The 24,301-nt window shown below is 41.3% G+C and overlaps 1 protein-coding gene across 2 annotated transcripts in view; it reads left to right on the top strand.

The window, feature by feature from the left end:
* Window positions 1-19,521, top strand: part of LOC132761508 (cullin-9-like) — a 65,434-nt gene extending 45,913 nt beyond the window's left edge. For both annotated transcript variants that reach the window (XM_060754424.2, XM_060754425.2), the window contains exons 26-41: window positions 589-760; window positions 1,433-1,578; window positions 3,250-3,358; window positions 3,560-3,756; window positions 3,856-4,130; window positions 4,514-4,877; window positions 6,817-6,957; window positions 7,251-7,415; window positions 7,542-7,705; window positions 10,479-10,572; window positions 12,934-13,008; window positions 14,825-14,935; window positions 15,481-15,598; window positions 17,255-17,388; window positions 17,492-17,583; window positions 18,109-19,521. In XM_060754424.2, coding sequence (XP_060610407.2) covers window positions 589-760; window positions 1,433-1,578; window positions 3,250-3,358; window positions 3,560-3,756; window positions 3,856-4,130; window positions 4,514-4,877; window positions 6,817-6,957; window positions 7,251-7,415; window positions 7,542-7,705; window positions 10,479-10,572; window positions 12,934-13,008; window positions 14,825-14,935; window positions 15,481-15,598; window positions 17,255-17,388; window positions 17,492-17,583; window positions 18,109-18,316 — 2,565 coding nt within the window. In that variant the 3' untranslated portion in view covers window positions 18,317-19,521. The remainder of the gene's footprint in view (window positions 1-588; window positions 761-1,432; window positions 1,579-3,249; window positions 3,359-3,559; window positions 3,757-3,855; window positions 4,131-4,513; window positions 4,878-6,816; window positions 6,958-7,250; window positions 7,416-7,541; window positions 7,706-10,478; window positions 10,573-12,933; window positions 13,009-14,824; window positions 14,936-15,480; window positions 15,599-17,254; window positions 17,389-17,491; window positions 17,584-18,108) is intronic.
* Window positions 19,522-24,301: the final 4,780 nt, after the last annotated feature.

The raw sequence follows: 24,301 nt of genomic DNA on the forward strand, positions 1-24,301 counted from the left end.
ATTGTTGTTTACATGATTTTAATACGTTGTTAGCCACTTTGAGGTAGAAAAACGGGATATAAATAAAGATTTATTATTATTTGAAACACAACAAGATGAGTCCACAGCAGACAAGATCACTCTGCTGGCTGTTGTATTGGATCACACATCGGACACTTCCCAAGTGTCTAGGACTGTGTGATTTATCAGCGAATAATGCGTACAGATCCTAGTAAGGTCGCCTTTTGCAGCTGGCAGATGGTAATCTTGTTAGCGTCGATTGTGTTTAAGTGCAGGCCAAGGTCTTTAGGCACTGCACCCAGTGTGCCACTCACCACTGGGACCATCTTTTCTGGCTTGTGCCAGAGACTTTGCAGTAATATAATTATTATTAATATTATTAATACTAATTATTAATATTGTTAATACTAATTATTAATATTGTTAATACTAATTATTAATATTACTATTATTAATTATTAATTTATTATTATTATTATTATTATTATTACTTTGCAAGCCGTGCTCTCATCTTATGCTTTCCTGACTGGCTCTGCTGCTAAGCCATCTTCAGCAATGAACCTGATGTTGGGTCTGTTTTATTCGCAGATGATGGACGAGGAATCATTTTCTCAGGAGGAAGAGACAGAGGTGAAAGTGCTGGCTCTGTCTCCACGCTGTTGGACTATCTCTACACATTGTTACCTGGAAGAGCCTGACAAATTTTTCCCATCATCCCTCAGTCAGCAGCTGGGCAAGTTTGCCGACTTCTACACTCAGAGTGAGTGTGGGGCTGCCCTTGATTCCAAACTGGGGAGGGTGAGATCATCCCTACAAGCCATGCTGACTTTCCCAGGTGGGGAGCAGATCCATCCCACCTTCTTCTGAGGCCCCACAATAGGGAAGTGTCCATAAACCAGGGAACAAGTGGCATAGAACTTTCCATACAGAAATCTGCACTTTGGGTCAGAGTTCCTGTCAGGCAGCACTCAAGGGATTAATAATTTGTGGATGAACCGGCTAATTGAAAGATCCTACATAAAGGAAAAAGAAACCTCCTATTTTGTTACTTGAAATTTTAGCCCCAGTATAGTGATATACTATCCTTGTGACTGGGAGGTGCAGGAAATCTGCATAATTACTTTGACCTCTATGCAAAGTACAAAAATGTAACTTTGTGAAATTTAGGGGAAAACGTTAAGATTACATGACTCATACTGACAGTCATCAATTTCAATACCTGGCTTCGTGTGACTGTTTATTTCTCCTTACTTCAATATTTGGCCAATAACCTTGAACACAATGACTTTGTGTGATGGCTGATGATGTCCTTGAAGGAAATATCTGTGATGTCTTGTATCTTCACATTGCCTGGACCAAAAGGCTCATTATGTTCTTTTGTCAGTCTTGTCAGTATCTCTCTCTCAGTGACCATACTCTTAATCTCTCATAGGTCAGAGCCGCTTTGGGCTGGAGCATACAAAACCACGGCATTTACAGTGGACATGGCTGGGACATGCAGAGCTTGAGTACCAGGGCTGCAAACTGCATGTGTCTACACTGCAGATGTACATCCTTCTCTGCTTCAACAGTGCTCAGGTCCTGAGTGCCTTTTTTCTTACTGGTTTTGCCAGCCTGGCTGTTTATGATTCATAGGATGAAATACATTCTCTTCTAACAGGCCCTCCCTGTACCAGGTGCAATGTAACACTCAGAAAGATGAAAACTAATTGCAAGTCCCATTGATTGATTTGGCTTTGGGGCCCAAATAATATTAAACTAACTCTGGAGACCTTGACATTTGGGAGTTGTAATTGCTGGGATGTATAGTTTACCTGCAGTCAAAGAGGATTCTGAACCCCGCCTACAATAGAATTGGGTCAAACTTCCCATACGGAACCTCTTGAAGGGACTAGCTGGTGTGAGCCTCCCTCCAGCCTTGTATGCTCTCCCTCGCCTGCACATGTGCACCACGTTGCCATGCACCAAGCATGCCTGCTCTCCCATCCTCGCTTGGAATCTCAGAAATGGCCCGCCCCTTGGCTGAGAGGCTGGCCAATCACAGCGGTGGAGGGCTTTTGGTGGGAGGATTCACCATTTGTTACCAAAAAGGAAGAGAAGGACAGGCCTTCTCTGCTAAAGGGGTTCCTAAGACCATCATAAATATATGTTTTCTGATGGCCTTTGACCCCCCCCCCCCCAAGAGTCCCCACCCCAGGTTGAGAAACTGCTCCAGTGGGAGGCAGTTCTTGTATCACATTGGCATATTCCGTTTTCCCTTTATCCTAGCATGACTAAAATGGATGGGAGGGCGGAATAGAAGGTGGAATTGAATTGGTAGTATCTATGTGCTCTCTGGTGCCCAGAATAATTGAAATAGTTATATTTGTTGAATCTAAAAAGTGTCTTAAAAATACCTGTTGTGAAACAGACAATAATCCTTCAAGATGCCGGTACCGCTAGCAAACTTGAAGCTTTGGGACATCATAGGCATACCTCAATCATTGAAGATGTCTGTGGAAATTATTTTTTAACTGCAAATTATAATGAAGCAATTGTTTCAAGATACACAAATTTTATTTCCTGCACAAAACTATTAAAAGTTTTGTGCATAAAATTACCATCATGCTATGTGTATAAAATGTATATGAAGCTAAAAGAATTTTGTGTTTAGACTTGGGGTCCCATTTCTAAGATATCTCAGTTTACATATGCAAAGATTCCAAAATCTGAGGAAAAAATCCAAAATACTGAAGACTTCTGGTCCAAAGCATTTTAGATAAGAGATGCTAAACTGTACATTCTAAATATGTTTTATCCCTACAAATCCTTGTAAGTAACCTAAAAAATGAGTTCTCCTGTCTAGTCCATTGCGAGTTGATTCACACCTACAGCTTCAAGCTTGGAGGATTGGCTGACACCACTGGGGGGAGTATTTCTCTTCCACTGAGTAGGAATGGCACTTTTAGACAGACATAGGTGTCTAGTGGATTAAACCCTAGAGACATTTTAAAGCAAGGTATGCCTCCATAGCCAGGGAAGATACTTAAAAGATGGCGAGGTCTAGGTGGAGTCTTCTTTATGCAACCAATTTTTACCTGGTAACTGTTTCTCTTTCCAGTTTCCAGTCTGAGCCCTGCTCATAGGCTAGTTCAATTCTAAGGCTACATTAGAGGTGCTGCATTGCTGTATTTCTCAAAAGAATTTAGTCTGCCAGAACAAATTCTTCTTTCTGTGTATTCATTTTCTTTTCCTGTTTCTTGCTCCTAGGAGGTCTCTGTAGAAACATTATTGCAAGCCACTGGTCTCTCCCCTGTCCTTTTGAATCATGCACTGAAACCTCTAGCGAAGGAGAATGGGATCCTCAGCCAGAGTCAGAGTAAGTATTGAAGGGCTTCCTGTTACAGGAAAGAAGGGGATCTTGACCTAGCTAATTCCAGGGAGTTCATGGATGTGTCGGGGCTGTTTGCTTGTGTGGAGAGTTTTCCTCGTTGGGCATCTCAGAAGACAACTTGTGCCCTGAATTCAGAAAGTGTGCCATGCCTTAGCTGCTCTGAAGTCGCATTTCCTTTGATTCCAGATGTCTTGAAACTGAATGAAAGGTTGTTGTCCCAGCTATCTGGCCAGCGCCTGTGGCTGTTGCCCAAGCAGACGTACCTGAATGTGGAAGAGGATGAAGGCAGCGCCCTGGAAAGGAAGAGGAACATCATCTGTTGTCTCCTCATCCAGATCTTGAAAGAAGAGAAAGAGATACACATTGACAACTTGGTCTTTAAAGTATGTAGTGCAATGGCCCATTCTTGTAATCAGTGTGGTTGGTAGTCAGAGCAGAAACTAATTTCTCTCTCTCGCTCTCTTACTTTTATCCACTTTCAGGTTATTGATGCCTGTCAGAAGTGGGAGTCTGGGTCAGCTCTGAAATTCTTAAGCTTTTGCTGCAGTAGCACTGATGTCCTGTCCTGCATCTTGCATCTGCTCAGCCAGGGCTACATCCGGCGACAGGAAGACAGCCCACAGCTCCTGGAGTATATCTCCACAGAACCCACTACACCTCACAGAGGCCAAGCTCAGCTCATCTTTCAGAGCACGGATTGTCAGAAGAAAAAGCCCCCTTCTGAGCCAAACGCAAGCAATAAATTTTCACCGTTCAGGTAACACCTTATTTTGCTTTTAAATGAGAGAACCCACCAAAATGTCATTAAAATATACAAAGTTTTGAGTCCTTCTGGACTGTCAGGCTTGATGGTACAAAAATAAGGTTGCAGTGAAGGAGCAAAGTAAAAAAAAATCTGGCCAGTTTTTTGGCTTTTATATCTCCAGCTAGATTACCTCTGAAATCGGTGGTTGCAGACTTAATTAAGAAGAGCTTAAATGTGAAGTCTCAGTTAGCACCTACTGTGTAGTGAGTGAGTGTTCTCCATTTCTAGAGAAAAGAATCAGAAACCTGACTATTCGGTTACTTGAAAATATGGTAAACAATAGCTAGAGTGGGATTCTGCCTTCATGTTGTTGATAAGTTTGTTCTTGTTGTCAGGTTGGACACCTTTGGCCTTGGCACTGAACAAGTGCTGATGGAGACGGTGCTGCTTCCCATGGGGCGTACTATGAATCAAGATGAAGTTGAGCTGCTGATGAACCAAACAATACAGAGGGTTGCAGACACTCTAAGTGTGACTACTGATATCGCCCAGCACCTGCTCATACACTGCAAATGGAATGTGGATGTTCTGATCCAGCGCTACTCAGAAGATTCAGAGCAACTGTTGTTTTCCTCGGGGCTGCAAGTGCGAAACCCTCAGCCCCCTTCAAGCCCAGTCACCCACTGTCCGGTCTGCTTGAATCCATTGAGTCAAGCAGACAATCCACCTGTTCTGTGTTGCATGCACTACTGCTGCAAGGTGAGGATTGGCTTCCATTCATTTTTTAAAAACAAATATTTGTTGATACACATTAGTTGGACAACATAAAAAAAAGTTTTTGGAGTAGGGCACACAAGTAAAAGAATAAAGTATCATATGACTTCAAAAATTATTTAAAAAACACTTGACCAGAACTTTAAATAGGCTTCCAGAGGGCCAAAGGAGGATGAGAGAAAGATATGCAAACTTGAAATGAATTGGTCTTTTTGGTGAATGTGAAGGTATGTAACTAGTATGATAGCCTCTCCAGTAAAGCAGTATTTCAACCCTACCAACCAGTTTTTAAAAGAGAAAGTGCATATAGTACAGCCCAGTTTCAAGCTAATTTTTCACCAGTACCCTACATCTGTATAACTTGCTTGCAAATACATGATGAAGTAATTTCTCATGCCTTAGCTTTACAACCAGCAGCAGGAACGATGGGGGTGTAGTCTGTGGTAATTGAGGTGCAGGAGAACGTTGTTTCCAACTTCCTCCCACCAGCAAACAAGGCTGCAAAAAAGAATTGTGACAGGCGTCCTGTTTCTAATTGTCGCAGCTTTGATTGCTGGCAGGAGGGTGTGAAAATGTCATCTTCCTGCACCCCAGTCACCTGCTGAACAGATCTCCTTTGATCAGTGTAACTGCTGACTAATAAGGTATTGATAAGGGCAGCATAAAGGTTTCCCCTGACATAAAGTGTAGTTGTGTCCGACTCTGGGGGGTAGTGCTCATCTCCATTTCTAAGCCGAAGAGCTGGCGTTGTCCATAGACACGTCCAAGGTCATGTGGCCAGCATAACTGCATGGAGCGCTGTTACCTTCCCGCAGAAGTGGCACCTATTGATCTCACATTTGCATGTTTTCGAATTGCTCAGTTGGCAGAAGCTGGGCCTGATAGTGGACGCTCACCCCACTCCCCTTTCAGTCATCAAGTTCAGCAGCTCATTGGTTTAATCCGCTGCATCACTAGGCAACCCTAAAAGCTCACAAAAGGTATTGGTAGGAGAGGGTGGTGGCAATTGTGCCACAATTGTAAATACATAATATTACTGAATGTAGAATATTTCCAGATCCATATGTCTAGACGAGGAATCCATAACTGCACTACAGGGAACCACCCATTGTCTTTATTAGAAAGATATTAAATGCGTCCACTAATATCTTGATGGCAGGAGTATTACTTCTCTCAACTTGAAAGCTACACTTCGGTTAACGCACTCCAAAAGAGCTTTTGTCTTTGCTTTTCACATGTAGCACTACTGAGCCGTGTATCCCCTATCCTACTGTTTTTGGGGTCTTGTCCTTATTTAATTTCATTTTATTAATGTCTGCCCAATCTTCTAGTTTAACAGAATTTTATGTAAATATTTTTTTAAAAAACATTTAACCTACTGATGCCTCAATTAATGTAATTTTATTGGTATCAATTTTTATTTTGAAATAGCTGCTGAATTTCCCACCCTCGGCTTATAGTTGAGTCAATACTTTTCCCCAGTTTTGTGTGGTAAAATTAGGTGCCTCAACTTATATTCAGGTTGGCTTATGCTTGAGTATAAAACTTTATTTCTATCCTTCCACCATCTCTCTGAAGGGACTCGGGCTGGCTCACGAAAGCACTCAAAAGTGCAACACGCATAAAATACAAGTACATAAGTATATAAAATAATAAAAATGTAAGTTACAATTCGGTAAATCTTAGCAGTGGCTGTGGATACAAAATAGGCTGCGTTCAAGTATCATGATCCAGTCTGCTTACTATTTTCACACATCTATGCTAGAATATTGTTTCCACCTTTCTACTGACCCCACCCATAACATTTAGCCATAAGACGTAGCAAATAGCTTCCTTACTGCTCATGAAGGTAATTGTCTGCACATATTTAGAACTGACAGTCCAATTTTTATCTCCCTGCTTTTCCTTTCGTTTTTTCAATTAGTCCTGTTGGAATGAGTACTTGACAACTCGGATTGAACAAAACTTGATTCTGAACTGCATATGTCCTATCTCTGACTGCCCCGCACAACCCACTACTGATTTTATCCGTTCTATTATTTCCTCCAAGGAAGTCATTGCCAAGGTAGGCACAAAAGTTTCAATGGGTAAGCTCAGTCCATTGAAATCCACTTTCTGTGGATTTCAACTTTGTGTGGATTTTCACACCACTTTCAAGGTGATTGTCAAGAACCAGCTTTTGTCCTTACAAAATCATTTCTACCCCTTATAGGCTTGAACTGAGTTTGTATCTTTGTATGTTTCTGATTTGGCCATTCCTAATAGTGTCATAACTTTTTTCTGAGCTTGTTGTAAAATTCGCTACTGATATTTTGCTTGAGGATCCCAAAACTGCCCTTTCTGTGTTTCCCTCTGCAGTATGAGAAAGCACTCTTGAGGGGTTATGTTGAATGCTGTTCAAACCTTACCTGGTGCACGAATCCTCAGGGCTGTGACCAGATCCTTTGCAAGGAAGGCCTTGGTTGTGGAGAAGCATGTTCAAAGTGCTCTTGGATCTCCTGCTTTAACTGCAATTTCCCGGAGGTAGGCGTAAGATAAGGCTTAGAGGAGGAACTTGCTGTTGTTTTTTTTTTGGGGGGGGGGGGGGTTGCAAGAGCACTACTGTGGGTTTTTGCTCTCCATGCAGTTCAGGCTCTCCCTGTCTTGCAGGCTCACTATCCTGCTAGCTGCAGCCACATGTCCCAGTGGATGGATGATGGCGGCTTCTATGAGGGGATGACTGTGGAAGCCCAAAGCAAGCACCTGGCTAAACTAATTTCCAAACGCTGTCCAAGTTGCCAAGCTCAAATAGAGAAGAACGAGGGCTGTCTCCAGTGAGTAACCTTTTCTGCACTCTTTGGCTTAGAGATCACGTCTCAGATGGGTTTGGGAGCTTTCCTTAGCTTTTTGGCTGTTGGGTAATTAATTGTACCAGTGCTATATAATACGCTGTTCTGTCCTTTTGCATCTTTCTTGTCAGAAAACTCTCTAGGAGGGGAGAACTTGAGGGATGTTAAGAAAGGATTCAGCATTCATTTTTCTCTTGCTCCTTCTCTGCTACAAGTCTCACCCTCATGATAGTCAACTGGTGCCCATTTGATCATTTATGAGGCGAGAAGCTGCAGGACAAGGAAAAGAAAAGTAGAAAGGATGGGCTTGCCATAGCCGTGGACTTGTAATTAGTGGATTCAACACATCACAAATTCAAATGTACACAATATTGTACATCTGAATCCATGGTGAGAATACACTAGCCACCTGCTTCTACCTTTGAGGCACCGGGTTTCTTTCACAGAACAGAAGTGGGAAGCTTGCAGGACTTAACCGTTGCCTCCGCTTCAGCTTTATGGTATTTTTAACAGGAGTTTATAAGCTCCCCTCACATTGTGCTGTTGAAGGCTTTCATGGCCGGAATCACTGGTTTGCGGTGAGTTTTCTGGGCTGTTTGACCATGTTCCAGAAACATTCTCTCCAGATGTTTCACCCACATCTATGGCAGGCATCCTCAGCTATTGTGAAGTTTACCTCGCAACCTGTGAGGATGCCTGCCATAGATGTGGGTGAAACACCAGAAGAGAATGCTTCTGAAACATAGCCACACAGCCCCGAAAACTCACAGCAACCCTCACCTCACATTCACACACTCTCTGAAGGATGACCATTTATTTGCAAGCCAAGAGAATAGGTTTGTAAGTACAAATTAAAAATGGTGTGGGGCAACAGTGGAGGTGGCAGCAAGCATCATCTGTCAAGCACACTGCAATTTTAGGCTCCCCTGCCTCTGGTCCCATAAGCCAACTTATGTGGCTGGTATGCTCCCCATTCTAGACTCAAGTGTACAGCATTGTGCTTCTTTGAATCTGTGGTGGGTTGAATCCGCAGATGATGAACCCACAGATATGGGCTTGGGCAGAAGTAGTTGGCTGGCATGGTCCCTGCAGGTGTAGGAGCCAGAAGAATGTGCTGCATCTGCCCACCATGGCCCGCCACCAACTCCACAGCTGTCTTACAAGTTTTAATAGGGATGTGAGCATGCACATTTTTGGGATATTTGTGCAGGATCTGGGAACCAATCTCCGCAGATACCAAGGGCCAGTTGAGTAATTAACTTATAGAAGGATTTGCTTCAATCTTGGATGTCAATAAGTCCATCAATATTCTGGTCATGCTCTCAGCTCAAATAATGTAATTGTTTCTTCTTCTGAAGAGATATAGGAATGTTTTTTGAAAGGTGGGGGTGGGGATGGAATGCTTCCCTATAGTGGCTAAAGATTACAGTTTGGACATTTGTTAAAGAAAGGGGGAAACAATACTTCAGGACTCAATATGTATTCTGGCAAAGGATGCTTTTAATAGCTGGCCTAGTGCATGGAAAACTGCACAGATCTCTTAATAGCTAAAAGGTGATTTTAAAAATCAGCACAATCATTAACTAACTATAAGTGGTTGTTACAATAGATGTGGAATGGATCATTCATCCAGAGTTCTTGAATAAGGTCTAGATATAATTTTTAGATGACCTGTAGCTCAGTCATTGCTTGTATCTGTAAAGGTTTACCTTGAGTTCAAGACCAAACTATGAAGTACAGTACTGCCATGTGGCATCTTAGCCAAGTGGCCTCTTCCCTGCTGTGAAGTGACCTAAGGAAGAGGCACTTTGGAAGGAATAGCAGAATATCCAGCTATCTGGAAGAATTGAGAAAGGGCATCTTGAAGAGTTTGAAGTTTCTTCATTAAGTTTTCATCATAATCTCTCTGTACCACAAAATTCTCCCTTGTGAAAAACATTGTGCTGTGAGGAAAGACATCCCTAGTTAACTTAACCACATACCTGGTTTTAACATGCAATTTGTCTGTTTGTTGGCCATAGTTTGGTTTTATCAAGATTACATAGGGAGTTTGTTACCCTGGAATTATTGGTAAGACAAAGCCCAAAGCTTTGTTCAAGTGTTATGTTCTTAGTATAGTTAAGATCATGTGTGAAAAGAATGGGATTTCTCATTCTAGTTTTACTTCTATATCCCTTATCAGTCCTGACCATTAAGCAAAGACTGTCCTATGAACTAGCAGTCCTGCTCCTGCAAATTTCTTTACATGTATTGTCGAAGGTTTTCATGGCCGGAATCACTGGGTTGTTGTAGGTTTTTTCGGGCTATATGGCCATGTTCTAGAGGCATTATATGGCCATGTTCTAAATGCCTCTAGAACATGGCCATTTAGCCCGAAAAAAACCTACAGCAACCCAATTTCTTTTCATGTCGTATCTTACAAACAAGCTTCCAATTGGGGTGGAGGAACTGCAATTCTTTTATATGAATTTCATTGCAGTTAGTAATGTGAAGTCATTTCCCTGATGAAATCTTAGAAATAACCCTTTCTGGAAACAGATTTCTTGAATTATGTTCAGTATGAATGGGAAATCATTATGTTAAAATCTTGGGATTTGGCCACCATTTTCAGCCAGTGTGTTGATAAAGGCTCCAAAGCCCCACAGCTGTTTTTTTTGTAACTGTAGAGATTTCTGTCTTATTGTGTGGGTTTGAGGAATGAAGTGTCTTGCCATAGCATCAAGTTAAACTAATGGCCATTGTTTTTCATTACATGCAGTATGACTTGTGCCAAATGTAACCATGGATTTTGTTGGCGTTGTTTGAAGCCTTGGAAACCAACCCACAAAGATTATTACAACTGTTCCGCTATGGTGAGTGTATGCTTATAGAGCACAAGTCATGCATGGCATTCTGTCATATGAATCTGTGCATTAATTTAAATCATTCAATGAGATCCTTCTCTAGTAAGGAAGTAAGTAAACTTTATTAGGGTTGATGACCAGATCATAACAGGGGGACCCAGTCCCTCACATCCACATCAAAACCACATACAAGTAGTTACTAAAACTCACGAGATCATCCAAAGGCAGTCTCAAAGAAGGTAGTGGGGATGGCTCCTGAGGGGGGAGGGAGAGACTATCCAACAATATAAATATCAGTCTAGATCTGATTTCCCATCTATATTCCAGAGGCGAAGCTTAGGTCTTTTGACTCTTCTCTAAGTTTCACCAGTCGGAGAAGTGTAGTAAGGAGAAGGACAGTTCTGCAGCTCAGAACACCTAAACGCCTATGGAAATTAGATAGGTAGCAACACTACGTCTTTATTGCACCAGGTTCAATACATTCCTATTTGCCAAATGATATTATTTGATCATATTCTTTCCTTTGGTTGTGTGGTTTCTTGCTTGCATCATCTTGATTTTTTATTGCTAATTTTTAAAGAATGGTATTGCATTTGTAATTTAGAGTGCTTATGCCCATGCACTGCTCTGGATTCAATTCTAAATAAGGAGTACGCTCAAAATTTAAATAGGAATAAGTGATGCATGTTTTCCGCTAGATAACTTGGAACATGTGGCTACTTCACAACATTAGGTGTTCTTGGAAGAAACAGATTGTCTAGTACAGTCACAGTCTGACTTTAAACCGGTTCATAGAACTGAGACAGCCTTGGTCTCCTAAGTGGATGATCTACACAGGGAACTGGACAGGGGAGTGTGTCCCTGTTGGTTCTCTTGGACCTCTCAGTGGCCTTTGATATCGTAGACCACAGTATCCTTCTGGGGCACCTTGCGGGAATGAGTCTGGGAGGTGCTGTTTTACAGTGGTCCTTCCTGGAGGGTTGCTCCCAGAAGGTGTTGCAGGGGGACTCCTGCTTGGTCTCACAGACTTTATCCTGTGGGGTCCCACAGGGCTCAATATCATCCACCATGTTGTTACATCTACATGAAGCAGCTGGGGGAGATCATCCGGAGTTTTAGAGTTTGATGCCATCTGTATACAGATGACATCTAACTCTATCATTCCTTTCCATCTACTGCTAAGAAGGCTTATCCAGGGAACCGGTGATTGGCAACTGTGACTATCTGAATGAGGGCAAACAAATTGAAATTAAATCCAGACAAGACAGAGGTACTCCTGGTCAGTCGTAAGCCCGAAAAGGGCATAGGGTTACAGCCTGTGCTGTGCTCCCCCTGAAATCACAGGTTCACAGCTTGGTAGTTCTCCTGGATTCATCACTGAGCTTGGAACCCCAGGTCTTGGCAGTGGCCAGGGGAGCTTTTGCACAATTAAAACTTGTGTGCCAGCTGCTCCCATACCTTGAGAAGCCAGTCTTGGACACAGTGGGCCACACTCTTGTTACATCTTGAATAGACTACTGCAACGCGCTCTGTGTGGGGTTGTCTTTGAAGTCTGTTCAGAACGTTCAAGCAGCCAGATTGCTCACCGGAGTTGCATAGAGGGAACATATAACCTGCCCGTTACATCAGCTCCACTGGCTGCCAATCTGCTACCGATTCAAAGTGGTGGAGGCTCCTTCTTTGGAGGCTTTTGAACAAAGGTTGGATAGCCATCTGTCGGGGGTGCTTTGAATGCGATTTTCTTGCTTCTTGGCAGGGGGTTGAACTGGATGGCCCTTGAGATCTCTTCCAACTCTATGATTCTTTGATTAGCCTATAAAGCCCTAAACAGTTCTGGTCCAGCCTACCTGTCAGAACGTATCTCTGCCTATGAACCAACTCGGATGTTAAGATCTTCTGGGGAGGTCTTGCTCTCGGTCATGCCCCCCTCGCAGATGTGGCTGGTGGGGACGAAGAACAGGACCTTCTCAGTGGTGGCCCCTCGGCTATGGAGCTCCCTCCCCAGCGACATTTGATCATCTTTCTCCCTTCTGGTTTTCAGAAAGAAAGCTAAAACTTGGCTGTGGAACCAAGTGTTTGGGGATTAGTACAATCACAGTGCAATATGCAACCATGGAGTTAATATAAACAAATTGGCTTGGACTATGATTGTGGGATTAGGTGCTATGTTTTTAACCATTTATTTAAATGTATTTATATGGTTTGTCTTATTATTTTAATGCTTATTGCCTGGTGTATTTTGTATGCTTCTATGTTGTAATGTGGCATTGAATTATTGCCAAACTAGAAGCCGCTCTGAGTCCCCTTCAGGGTGGAGATAGAGCAGGATAAAAATGCAGTAAATACATATTTTGCATTTCCTTCTTTCAGGTGAGCAAAGCAGCACGGCAGGAGAAGCGTTTCCAAGACTATAATGAAAGATGCACTTTCCATCATCAAGCAAGGGTGAGAATCCCTATCCTGGATTCTGCATCTTACTTCCTGTTTCTTTATAACTTAGATCATTGTAGTCCGTAGTTCCATAATTAGCTCAAGTCAATAAATTAAATGACAGACTTAGTAATTGCTGTCACCTTATCTAGTGAGAAAAAAATCTTAGGAAAGGGTTATTGATAGGTTCAGAATCAGAAGGCTGAGATTGAATCTTCTTGAGACCACGATATGAAATGTGCCCCAGCTAAATAGATTACATAGTTTTTGCAGGTCTCTTGCAGAATTTCTGTTTGTGGGAAGGATGTCCGGAATTAAAGTTCCTTAAAGATCTTTAAGATCACTGTAAAAGATTTCATCTCTCAGACTTTCAGTTCTCTCACTGTTTCCTGCTTTTGGTGGGATGGATCTTAACCACTCTCTCCCTCAGAACAATCATGTCAGATCCTTAAACTGTGAATGATCTTTTGAAAAAGAAGATGCAGTCCTGAAAAAAAAAGCTTTTTCTTCAAAATAATCCAGTTCAGTGGTGATCTTTTCTTTCAGTATAATCCATTTCAGTGGTGATGAAATAGGGACTATCTTGATAAGGTGAACCAGTAACCCAGCAGATCTCTGTAGAAGTATGTTCCATATCTTGAACCATTTGGAGGGATGGGATGGATCACTAGCCAACACACATTTAGGTGCCTCAAATGGTAGCCCCGTATCTGGGTATATTTGACCTGTTAATTTGAAAAATGGCACCTGTTTCCCCCTATCAGATTTAGTTTTTGAGGTACAGAACATATGCCATCTACTAGTTGCCATTTGCTCGCCCATAGAAAACCATATCATCTAAGAAACTATAGCCAATGTGGTCTAGCCAATACAGTTATCTGAATCTGCACCTCAGATATCCCCAGGAACAGGTCAAAAAACCAAGGCTCCAAGAAACCTTTTGTGGTGGCTATGTTATCAATGTTAGAGGATAGATATTGGTTGATCTTTACTCAAAAATAATATGCTGTTATACACCGCTTTATAAAGAAGCGACTTTTCTCATCTATTTTGTAATTACTTTCATCAATGTTGATGTTTTAAAACTTTCAAAAAAACAACAGATTCATGCTCTTTATCAAGTTATGCCAATCATAATGGACACAAAAATCCATAAGCACCTGAACTCACTACTAGTGTTAGAAATGGACTATGAAGAACAATTTGCTTTTCAAACAAGCAGTTCTTTTTGCCAGTTCTTTATGAAGAGCAATAGATTCATGCACTTCATCAAGTTATAACGAACATGGTGAACACGAAAATGCATAAGCGGCTGAGCTTAATACTAATGTCAGAAACGAACTATGAAGAACACTATGCTTTTCAGACAAGGCAATTATTTATGTCAAGTGGACTCTGTGTCTATGTGTTGATAATGGTTGGCTAGTTGGCCAAGCAGAGTTGAAAAATAGGAGGAAAAGAGATTCCACCTAAACATTGGGGAAATCTTCCCGAGAGCAAGAGCTGTTCAACAGTTGAATTTGCTGCCTCGGAGTGTAGTGGAGTCTCATTCTCTGGAGGTTTCTAAACAGGCTGGATGGCCAGCAGTCAGGAGTGCTTTGATTGTGTGTTCCTGCATGGCAGAATGGGATGGGACTGGATGGCCTTTTGGGTCTCTTTCAACTCTGATTCTGTGAAACAGTCCTCCGGGAGTGATGATAGCTGGGTGGCCATAGTAAGTTTCTAATCATTCGCTTCCTTGGGAGGGTGTGCACACCTGCAAATAGCACAATTTCATAAATAACAGAAAAAAATAGAGAGCAGGAGAAATCACTGTCATTTTCCATTTTAGGAATTTGCTATGAATTTGCGTAATAGGGTTTCCACTGTCAGTGATGTGCCACAAATCCGGACGCTGAAATTTGTTGTTGATGCCTGCAAAATGCTGGAACAGGCACGGAAAGTAAGTAATTCAGAGAAAGGTTTTGGGGACGGCTGTGATGTATGTGTATTGCTTTCTACTCCTGTTGCATTTTTTTCATTTTGTTCAGAAAATGCCCTTATATTCCAGAATCACTTCAAAAAGGTTTTAAAGGTCTCTGTAATATTCAGAGGAAACAGAAGCATTGGTGCCAGAACTGTTGAGGAAATTTTGTAATTTTGGTCTCTACCCCAGTACTGTTCATGCTGAATGGCATCAGAGTTTCATGGAGGATTATTACCCAGCCTTATGGGGAAAGTGTTGAAAATTGCTCTGAATGTGAAATGTATGATCTCTCATTGATCCCTGGTCCCTCATACGAGAGTCCTAATCATTTTGACTTATGGTCATAAACCCCAAAGCCAAAACACCTGGGGACCCACAGGTTGAGAACCATTGTTCTAGAGATTTAGGAAAGGCCTCTATCTCCTCCTCATTGGCTGATGCACAGTTATTGATTTCTGCTTTCTTACCACTCTTCTTTCTAGTCTATAACATGGTGATATGTGATACGTATTCTCTTTCAGGTACTGGCTTACTCCTGTGTTTACAGCTACTATAATCAAGATACTGAAAAGATGGATATCATGGAACAGCAGTCAGAAAACCTAGAGCTGCACACCAATGCTTTGCAGATCCTTTTGGGTTAGTAAAAGTAATTGAGATGATGGTACCATACAGGTGACTGGCACTACATTTAAAAGATAGGGTAATAGAATACTAGTAGTGAGACCACTGATGATTGGGGAAAATGATAACTGTTTCCTCATTGGCATCATACTGGATCACTGCCATCCATATACCTGGGCTAGGTTTTAGCTCTGTGGTATGTGAAAGCATGATTGCATAATTTTTAATCTACTAAAGTCTTGTTTTTCTCTTAACTTTTCAAATTATTCTGTGATTAAACTTTGGCCAGCACAGGCTTTTATCCCACAATGATTTCATGGTCAGCGTTTTCCAATTTACTCCAGCCTGAAAAGCATTCAATAATAGTTCATTGAAAAGCAGTTTATAGAAAGTTTGCAGCTGGAATAAACTACCTGTATTAATAATGGCACAGGTTGACTACCCCTTATCTGAAATGCTTGGATCCAGAAGTGTTTTGGATTTCAGATCTTTTCAGATTGTGAAATCTCTTATTTGCATGGGCCCAAAGTCTAAATGTGAAATGCATTTATGTTTCAGATACACACTACACACAGCCTGAAGGTAATTTTTAAACAGAATAATGCTTAATAATTTTGTGGATGAAACAAAATTTTATGTACAGTGAACCATCAGAAAGCAATGACGTGACTACTTTAGTTACCAATTTGGACATTTAAGATTTTGGAGTATTTTGGAATTCAGAATTTCAGATAAAGGATGATCAAACTGTATCCAGCCATCTTTCAAGCTTGTATTCTGTTGGATGTGGGATATGTACTGCTAACAGAGAGCAAGTTTTAAGGTGAAGACTACTGGAGTTTCAAGACGTTTACAGCTTGAGTACTGCATGTCGAAATACATATTCTTGTTTGGCCCACTCTCTGTTCTCTTTTTGCTGTCAAACAAATACCTTTTTCTTTAAACACACTTTCAGCTTTTACACACTTTATTAACTTTTAATTAGTTCCAACCTAAAATATTTTAATCATTATGATTTACTATGTTTCAATTTTGTTTTTCACTATTTTAAATTCAATGTTTTAGATAGATTGGTGGATTAAAAAAACTTTGTACTATAAATAATTTTAGCTATTTTTTAAACTTACATGATAGGCTGCTTTTGGTCCTATGTTGGGAAAAAAGTGGGATATAAATGGTGTGGACTAGCTTAGTTGGACATTGGGAACTGTGGCTGCAATATACATTGCAAAGTAAGCATGTTCTGTCCTTCTTTGCACTTGAGGGTATAGCTTTTTAAGTGTCTTATGTATTGAGACTGGATATGCTCACTGTTAGTACTGCTTATTTCTTCCTTCAAGTCTCTACTACATGCTTAGCCTCAGTCCATTACAACAAGTTGGATTTCTTACTCCATAACAAGCAAGAGAGGAGGAGGTTGAGCAAGTGGCAAGGTGAAAAATCAAAGTTTGAACTCTTCTTTTGTCCAGTCCTCAATAACAAAGGAAGAAAAAAATGGGAACACTATTTTGCATTGCATTTCTAAATTTATTTTGAAATTCACTGTGAGGAAAAATGAGACCTGCCTGCTTATCTGCAACATTTGTGGGTTAGCTGATTCAGCTATACTTGTGGTTGTTTCTACTTTGACTGTAGCCTGAATAATATTGATGTTTTGACCTTTTATTTCAGAAGAGACATTGCTGCAGTGCCAAGATCTTGCTTCATCCATTCGTCTGCTCAAAGCAGGGCATTTTAATACTGGTCTAGAGTTGGTACGCAGGATCCAAGAACGGCTTCTTGCGATTTTGCAACATGCTACCCAGGTGAGAACTATATTTTTCCAGGTTCTTGGATTCTTAATTGGTGTAATTTGTTTAGAGGAAAAGGTTCTGGTGCCAACATCTGACCTTTCTTTTTGCACGGCAGGATTTCCGAGTGGGATTTCAGACACGACAGGGCTCTGAACAGAGGGAGATGAAGTTATCCAATGTGCCTAATACCACTCCTGGTTATACAGAGTGAGTTTGATTTCATGGATGATCAGGATAATAGAACTAGGTTGCAACAGTTCTATTTTCTTAATGAGAGATGCAGTATGACTCAGGGTAACATCTAGAGTAAGGGTATGGTTAATTAAAATATTTAACCTGTGCTGCCTGGATCTATCGTATGTCTGGATTCATTTGCTCCTTCTGTATTTGTGCACAACATCCATTAAAAACATTTGGTAATACAGCATACTATTAATATACTTACATTAAACAAACGAACCACAACGAGGATTTTTAAAAAGATGCAGGAACAAAGTAATAAGTGACTGCATAAAATGTCAAGCTAGCAATCATAATGGTAGCTACAACAACTCATCCCGTTTGTAGATTACTGATGTCATTAAGAATTTGCAGTGGATCTTTTGGACTGCTATTGTGGAGGTTGAAACTTTTGAGTGTAATGGGGTTGGAATGATCTGGCATCAGGTCACAAATGAAGCACCAGGTGAAAATTATAACATGTACTGACCACTAAATTTAATTTTTTAACAGACTAGTTTTTGAGGAGGCATCGGATTCACCTGACACAGATGATGGCAAAGAGGAGGAGGAGGATGATGATGAGGAGTATGTCCCTGATTGGCAACCAGAGTATGATGATGAAGATCTTGATGATGACAATATTTCCTATGACGATGAATCAGAAAATCTGGAGAGGGATTCTTTCTTCTTTGAAGATGAAGATGATGTTTATGAGTAGGGTTAGCCTTCTGATAGTTCAAATTCATCACAAAGAATTCTGGAAGAAAATGTCTGTCACTGACAGCCCTGTTCCTGCTGCATTTTGTGCTCTGCTTCTGCCAAGGTCAAAACCAGCAGGGAGAGGACTATGTTTCAGTCCGGTGGGAGGGAGTTGCATGTTAGTTTACAGGAAGGGCAGTTTACTTTTTGAGATGGCTACCTTGTGATTTCTGATAAAATTCACAAGGCTGCTGTGCCTAGTTACATGTGGACTTACATGAGCTCTTTGCAGAAGAAGCAGTTGTTGAGACCTGGGTTTTTTTCATACTGTGGAGAGTAAGACCATAGAGGCAGCCTTTACCCCACTTCGGGCCTTGAGAGATTGAGGGAGTGTCACATATCACTGGTGTGTTTGAAAGCTTACACACCATTCTTGCCTGTACTCTCTGTACCTTATTGCCCATTTGCTACTATTATGCAGAAACCCCACAATGGCAAAATTTAGTTGATTTAATACTCTTGCCCAGCAATGATAACAATACCATGAAAGTAACAATACAGCATTATGCTTTAGTCAGTGATTTTTATTTCCGAGTAGTAATGTTCCATCAAGCAAATAGATGGAAATACCAAAGCATGTGTGCATATAACACATAACATCTTTTATGGATTTGTTTCTGCAAGAGAAATTTTAATTTATGATCCACCACAAGTTTGGAAACTAAGAGCAATGCTTTTAATTTAACTGCAATATAAAGCACTCTACTGGACTTGAGTGCAAAGGGGTCTTTCATGCTGCAGGGAGGGCAAATTAGAAGATTTAGGTCACTGTAAATGTTTGGAAATAAGTGCTAGTGAAATTCTAAAACCAAAATGTCCCAAATGAAGCAAATGTGTCCTGTTCTTGAAGTGACAGGTAGTTCTTTGGGTTGTCAGTGCTCTGAATGGACATGGTTGTATGCACATCTCTTTCATCAAGAGGCAAGTTTTCTGTACCTTTTTTTGGTTCCTTTGTCATTGGAATCATTGTTTTCTCTTCCTGTAGATGGAATTCTTCAGGATGTAAAGGTTCAAAGGTTCGTATATATAATATAAATATATATATATATATGCAGAAGCTGAAAATGTTCAGATTATGCTTTATCTTTTCTTGAAAATGAAAAGGAATCCTGAAAGAACAAGATTATACAACTTCTGTTAATGGAATAAACTGTTTTTCTTCTATTATTGTCTTTTGTGTGGTTTTCTTCAATCCTGCTTACTCTATGTCCTTAGAATTTATTTTCATTTTATCTACCGCATTTTTACCCCGCCCTTCTCATCCTATTGGGGACTCAGAGCAGCTAACATCTATAGGTAAAAATGTGAGGCCGAAAACATCAATCCAGTAGAATAAACTTATAGATTAAAAGCAACCACTAAAACATATCAACATTAAAACCATTAATTTAAAATCATACAATCCAATACCATAGTCAGAGGTTGTTCCAGTTGTCATTGCACTATTCTGAGTTTACACATTGCACTCCTCAATTGCCAGCAAAAAGCTTGGTCCTACAACCATGTTTTTAGCTTTTCCTAAAGGTCAGGAGGGCGGGGTATGACCTGATTTCACTAGGGAGGGAATTCCACAGCCGAGGGGCCACCACTGAGAAGGCCCAGTCTCTTGTCTGCACCAACTGTGCCTGTGAAGGAGGCAGTACTGAGAGCAGGGCCTCCCCAGAAGATCTTAATCTCCTAGCTGGTTCACAGAGGGAGATATGTTTGGATAGTTAAGTTGGGCCAGAATCGTTTAGGGCTTTATAGGCCAAAGTCAGCACTTTGAATTGTGCATGGTAGCAGACTGGCAGCCAGTGGAGCTGACGTAACAAGAGAGTTGTATGCCCTCTGTACCCTGCGCTCTAGTGAGCAATCTGGCTGCCGTCCATTGGACTATTTGAAGCTTCTGAACAGTTTTGAAAAGCAACCCCACAGAGCGCGTTGCAGTAATCTATTCATAATGTAACAACAGCATGGATCATCATGGCCAAGTCTGACTTCCCAAGGTGTGGACACAACTGGCACACACATTTTAATTGTGCAAAAGCTTCCTTGGCCACTGCCGAGACCTGGACAAAGGCTGTGGGGCCGAGCAGGTGTCCCTCAACAACATCTGAGAACAATCCTCGAGGAAGGACTGGAGCCACTGCAAAACAGTACTTCCGAGCCCAAGGCATCCCAGAAGGATTCCGTGGTCTACAGTATTGAAGGCCACTGAGAGGTCCAGGAGAACCAACAGAGACATACTCCCCGTCAAGCTCTCTGCATAGATCATCTTACAGTTCCATGTCCTAGCCTAAAGCCAGCCTGATAATCAGTTTTCTACAAGAACACCTGGAGTTATGATGCGACTACACGTTCCCCGACTTTGCCCAAAAATGGGAAGATTGGAAACTGGTCAAAAGTTGTTTCATTGATTTGGGTCTAATGATGGTTTTTTTCAACAGCGGTTTTATGATGGTCTCCTTTAAGACTGCTGGAATCTTGCCTTCTTGTAAGTAGGAATTAACCACCACCTTCACCCACTCTGCCAACCCCCTCTGGCCTCCTTAACTAGCTGGGATGGCAGAGGTCTAGGATGCATGTGGTTGTCCTTGCTTCTCCAAGGATCTTGTCCACATCCTTGGGCTGCACCAATTGAAATGAATCCATTCAAACTGGACAAGCAGTGCTTGTGGTACATCATCAGAGACTGCCATTAACATGGTGCCCAGGATGGAGCAGATCAGAGCAACTTTGTCCACAAAGAATTGAGCAAATGCCTCATAGTGAGCTGCTGAATGGTCAGGGATCCTGTCTTGTGGGACGGGATTTAACAACCCTCTGACCACCCCAAACAACTCTGTTGGACGGTTCCTTGCGGACGCAATATTAACCACAATGAGACTTTTTTGCAGGGTCTATTACTGTGGCACACAGCCATGTTCAGTCTGCCTCATTATGCCTTAAACACCACACATCCTCTAGTTTCCTCTTCATTACTGCCAGCTCCTCGTTAAACGAAGGAGCTGATTTAACTTTGCTATGTGGGGGGATGTTCCAGAGTAATAGTATCTATTGCTCTAGTCATTTCTCTATTCCAGAGAGTGACCAGAGCATCAACAGGATCGCATACCGAGGTGGCAGGCAAATTCCCAAGAGCCATCAGGAATCCTTCCAGATCCATAACCCTGGAGAGGTTAGGGGGCGCAGTAAGTCTAAACCTGATCAGGTGGTGATCAATCCAAGCAATGGAGCAATAGTCAGTTCCACACCACCACCATCCTCCCATCTTTGGCAGAAAACCAAGTCTAGTGTGTGCCCAGCTCTGTGGGTAGGTCCAGATACTAATTGGGACATCCCAATGGTGGCCATGAAGTCCTAAGCCGCTCCTGACAGGGCAGACCCCGCATGGACACTGAAGTTCCCCAGTACGATACACTGTTGGGACTCCAACACCAGGTTGAACACTACACTGGCTAGCTCAGGCAGGGAGACTGGTGCAGCAGGATGGTTGGTACACTAGCAGAATCCTTATTCTGTCTCTGTTGTCTACCTTAAAGTGGACTCAAATGACATTGACTGCGGAATAGGGCACCTGGTCAGGGACCACTGTGACCCCGTGACCCCGCCTCCCTGCCCTCCTCCAGATCTAGGCTGATGTTACACAGAGTAGCCTGGTGGACAAAGCAGGGAGAGATCCCCCCCCCCCCCCCCGCCTTATCTAACCAGGTCTCTGTTATGCACGCCAGGTCTGCACGCTCTTCCAGGATTAGATACTGGGTGATGGCCGTTTTCTCGTTTACAGACCTGGTGTTCAACAGCACCACCCTTAACCTAGAGGGGTCGCCATCCTGGGTACTCAGGAGACCGTTTTGGTGCTATAAGTACTCTCTCTAGTTTGAATGGGTTGTTTAGGTTTCCTTTCCTGTATCTCCCCCTCCCCAATATAACTTCTATGGAGGCCCCTCAACTGCTGGAACTCCCCCCCCCCTCCCCCAGCATGCCCCACTCCCCCCCCCCCCCCATCCCATGAATCAGAAGTTGTTATATGATGTAATATCATTAAGATCCCAGGCTCTATTTTTTTTAAAAAATCAGAAAAATTCCATCAACAGTGCTATATAAGAAACTAGTAAACTTTGTAAAAATACACAAATTTTAATTTATTTTAATTGTGGACTTTTACTGTTTTAATTCAGGTGTGGTAAATGGAGTTTTTCTGTACCCTGTTTTCCTGTGTCCCATAGATCTAAACCTGTCTTACCAAACTTACCAGTAATACACATATCTTTTCAGTGCGCAAATGGTACCATTTTTCAGCTCATTGCAATGCAAGAACTATAAATAAAGTAGGCCTTCTAAATATGTCAGAATGAATATAGTGATTTAAGTCCTTGAGTATGACTCTGGAGGCCCAGATTCAAATCTCTTCTTGGCCACAGAAACTTCCACTGGGTGACTTACGGCAGGTCACATTCTCTCAGCCTCAGAGGAAGTCAAAGGCAAAAAAATTACCCAGAAAAACCTGTGATAGGTTATCTTAGGATTGCCAAAAATGAGTCAAAAATGACTTGAAAGCACACAACAAAGTCAAAATCAGTTAATCAGAAAAGAGAAGAGAGTAAAGTATCTTGCTAATTGTAAGTTAGTAACACTGGATCCTTGTCAGAAAGTCATCTGCAGACTAGAGCAACAATAGGAAAACGAGTACCTGTGCTTTTCTTTTACAAGGCCGTTTCAAATAGAGAAAATGTTTTGCAGAGCAATTCTTTTTTATTTCTATTTTTTTGAAGATTAATTTGGGTTGCTGCCAATATTTTAAATGCTTCCTTTGGCTGGATTTCACGAATAACAGAATACATTCTGGGCCATGATCTTAAATTGCCTATCATCTTGGATCAGTCTGAAAATATTTAAAAAAAAAAATCAAGATTGAATGAGAAGCACTTGGAACTCTTAAAAGAATACGCATTCTTGTTTTTAACCTTGATTACATCCTCAGATGACATCTCTGGCTTATTTTATATATTTTTTGGAATTTAAATCCTACTTTTCTGTGTTTAACCACCATTATCAGCAATTTCCACATTCTGATAATTTTTTATACAGAATTTCATAGTCTAAAATACTCCAAAATCCCAAACTGTCCACCCGAGAATCTAAGATAGTGTCACCTTTGCTTTCTGATGATTCACTGAATACAAACATTTTTCAGACACAAAATTATTAAAAATACTGCATAAAATTACCTTCAGGCTATACGCATATGGATTTATATGTTGTACACCGCCGCGAGTCGCCCCAGGGCTGAGAACGGCGGTTAATAAATGCAGCAAATAAATAAATAAATAAATAAATAAATATACGTAACGGAAATGAATTTTTTGTTTTAGTCTTGGATCCCATCTTCACGATACCTCATTATTTAGGCATTTACAAATACAGGAATTCCAAACTCCCCTCTCCCCCATTCCAAAAGTCTTCTGATCCTAAGCATGTTGAATAAGTGATAATCAACCTGCGCTGTACAAATGTTTGCACATTATGCAGATCTTATTAATATACCAAAAACAAGGATGTATTCTTGAATCCATATAAAAACAAATAATTTCAGCCATATATCTTTCTTCTTCGTGGCCTCTGTGAATGCAGGTCAATGGGTAAAATGCAATTCAGATCCTTCTAGAATCTAGAGCTCTAAAAGATACTTTTTGGCAGTAGCTCCATCCATCATTCCGATGGTATATAATAGGCGGGTGCTACCATTGCCTCAGTATTCTTCTTTCCACCATGTCTGTAGCAAGAGAAAGAACCTTTGCTCACTAGAATCGCTAGGCTTAGGCCTAATACTTTAGTTAGATAGTCCTTTCAGTAATTAGTTTAATCTTTAGTTTAGAAATCAGTCTTTCTGCTATTGGAGCTTCTATCCAGTCCCACTCTTCAGCTAGTTGGCTAGTTTCTCTTTTTGTGCTCTTGCAGATTT

This window comes from Anolis sagrei, chromosome 1 (genome assembly GCF_037176765.1).
Source record: "Anolis sagrei isolate rAnoSag1 chromosome 1, rAnoSag1.mat, whole genome shotgun sequence".
NCBI lineage: Eukaryota > Metazoa > Chordata > Lepidosauria > Squamata > Dactyloidae > Anolis > Anolis sagrei.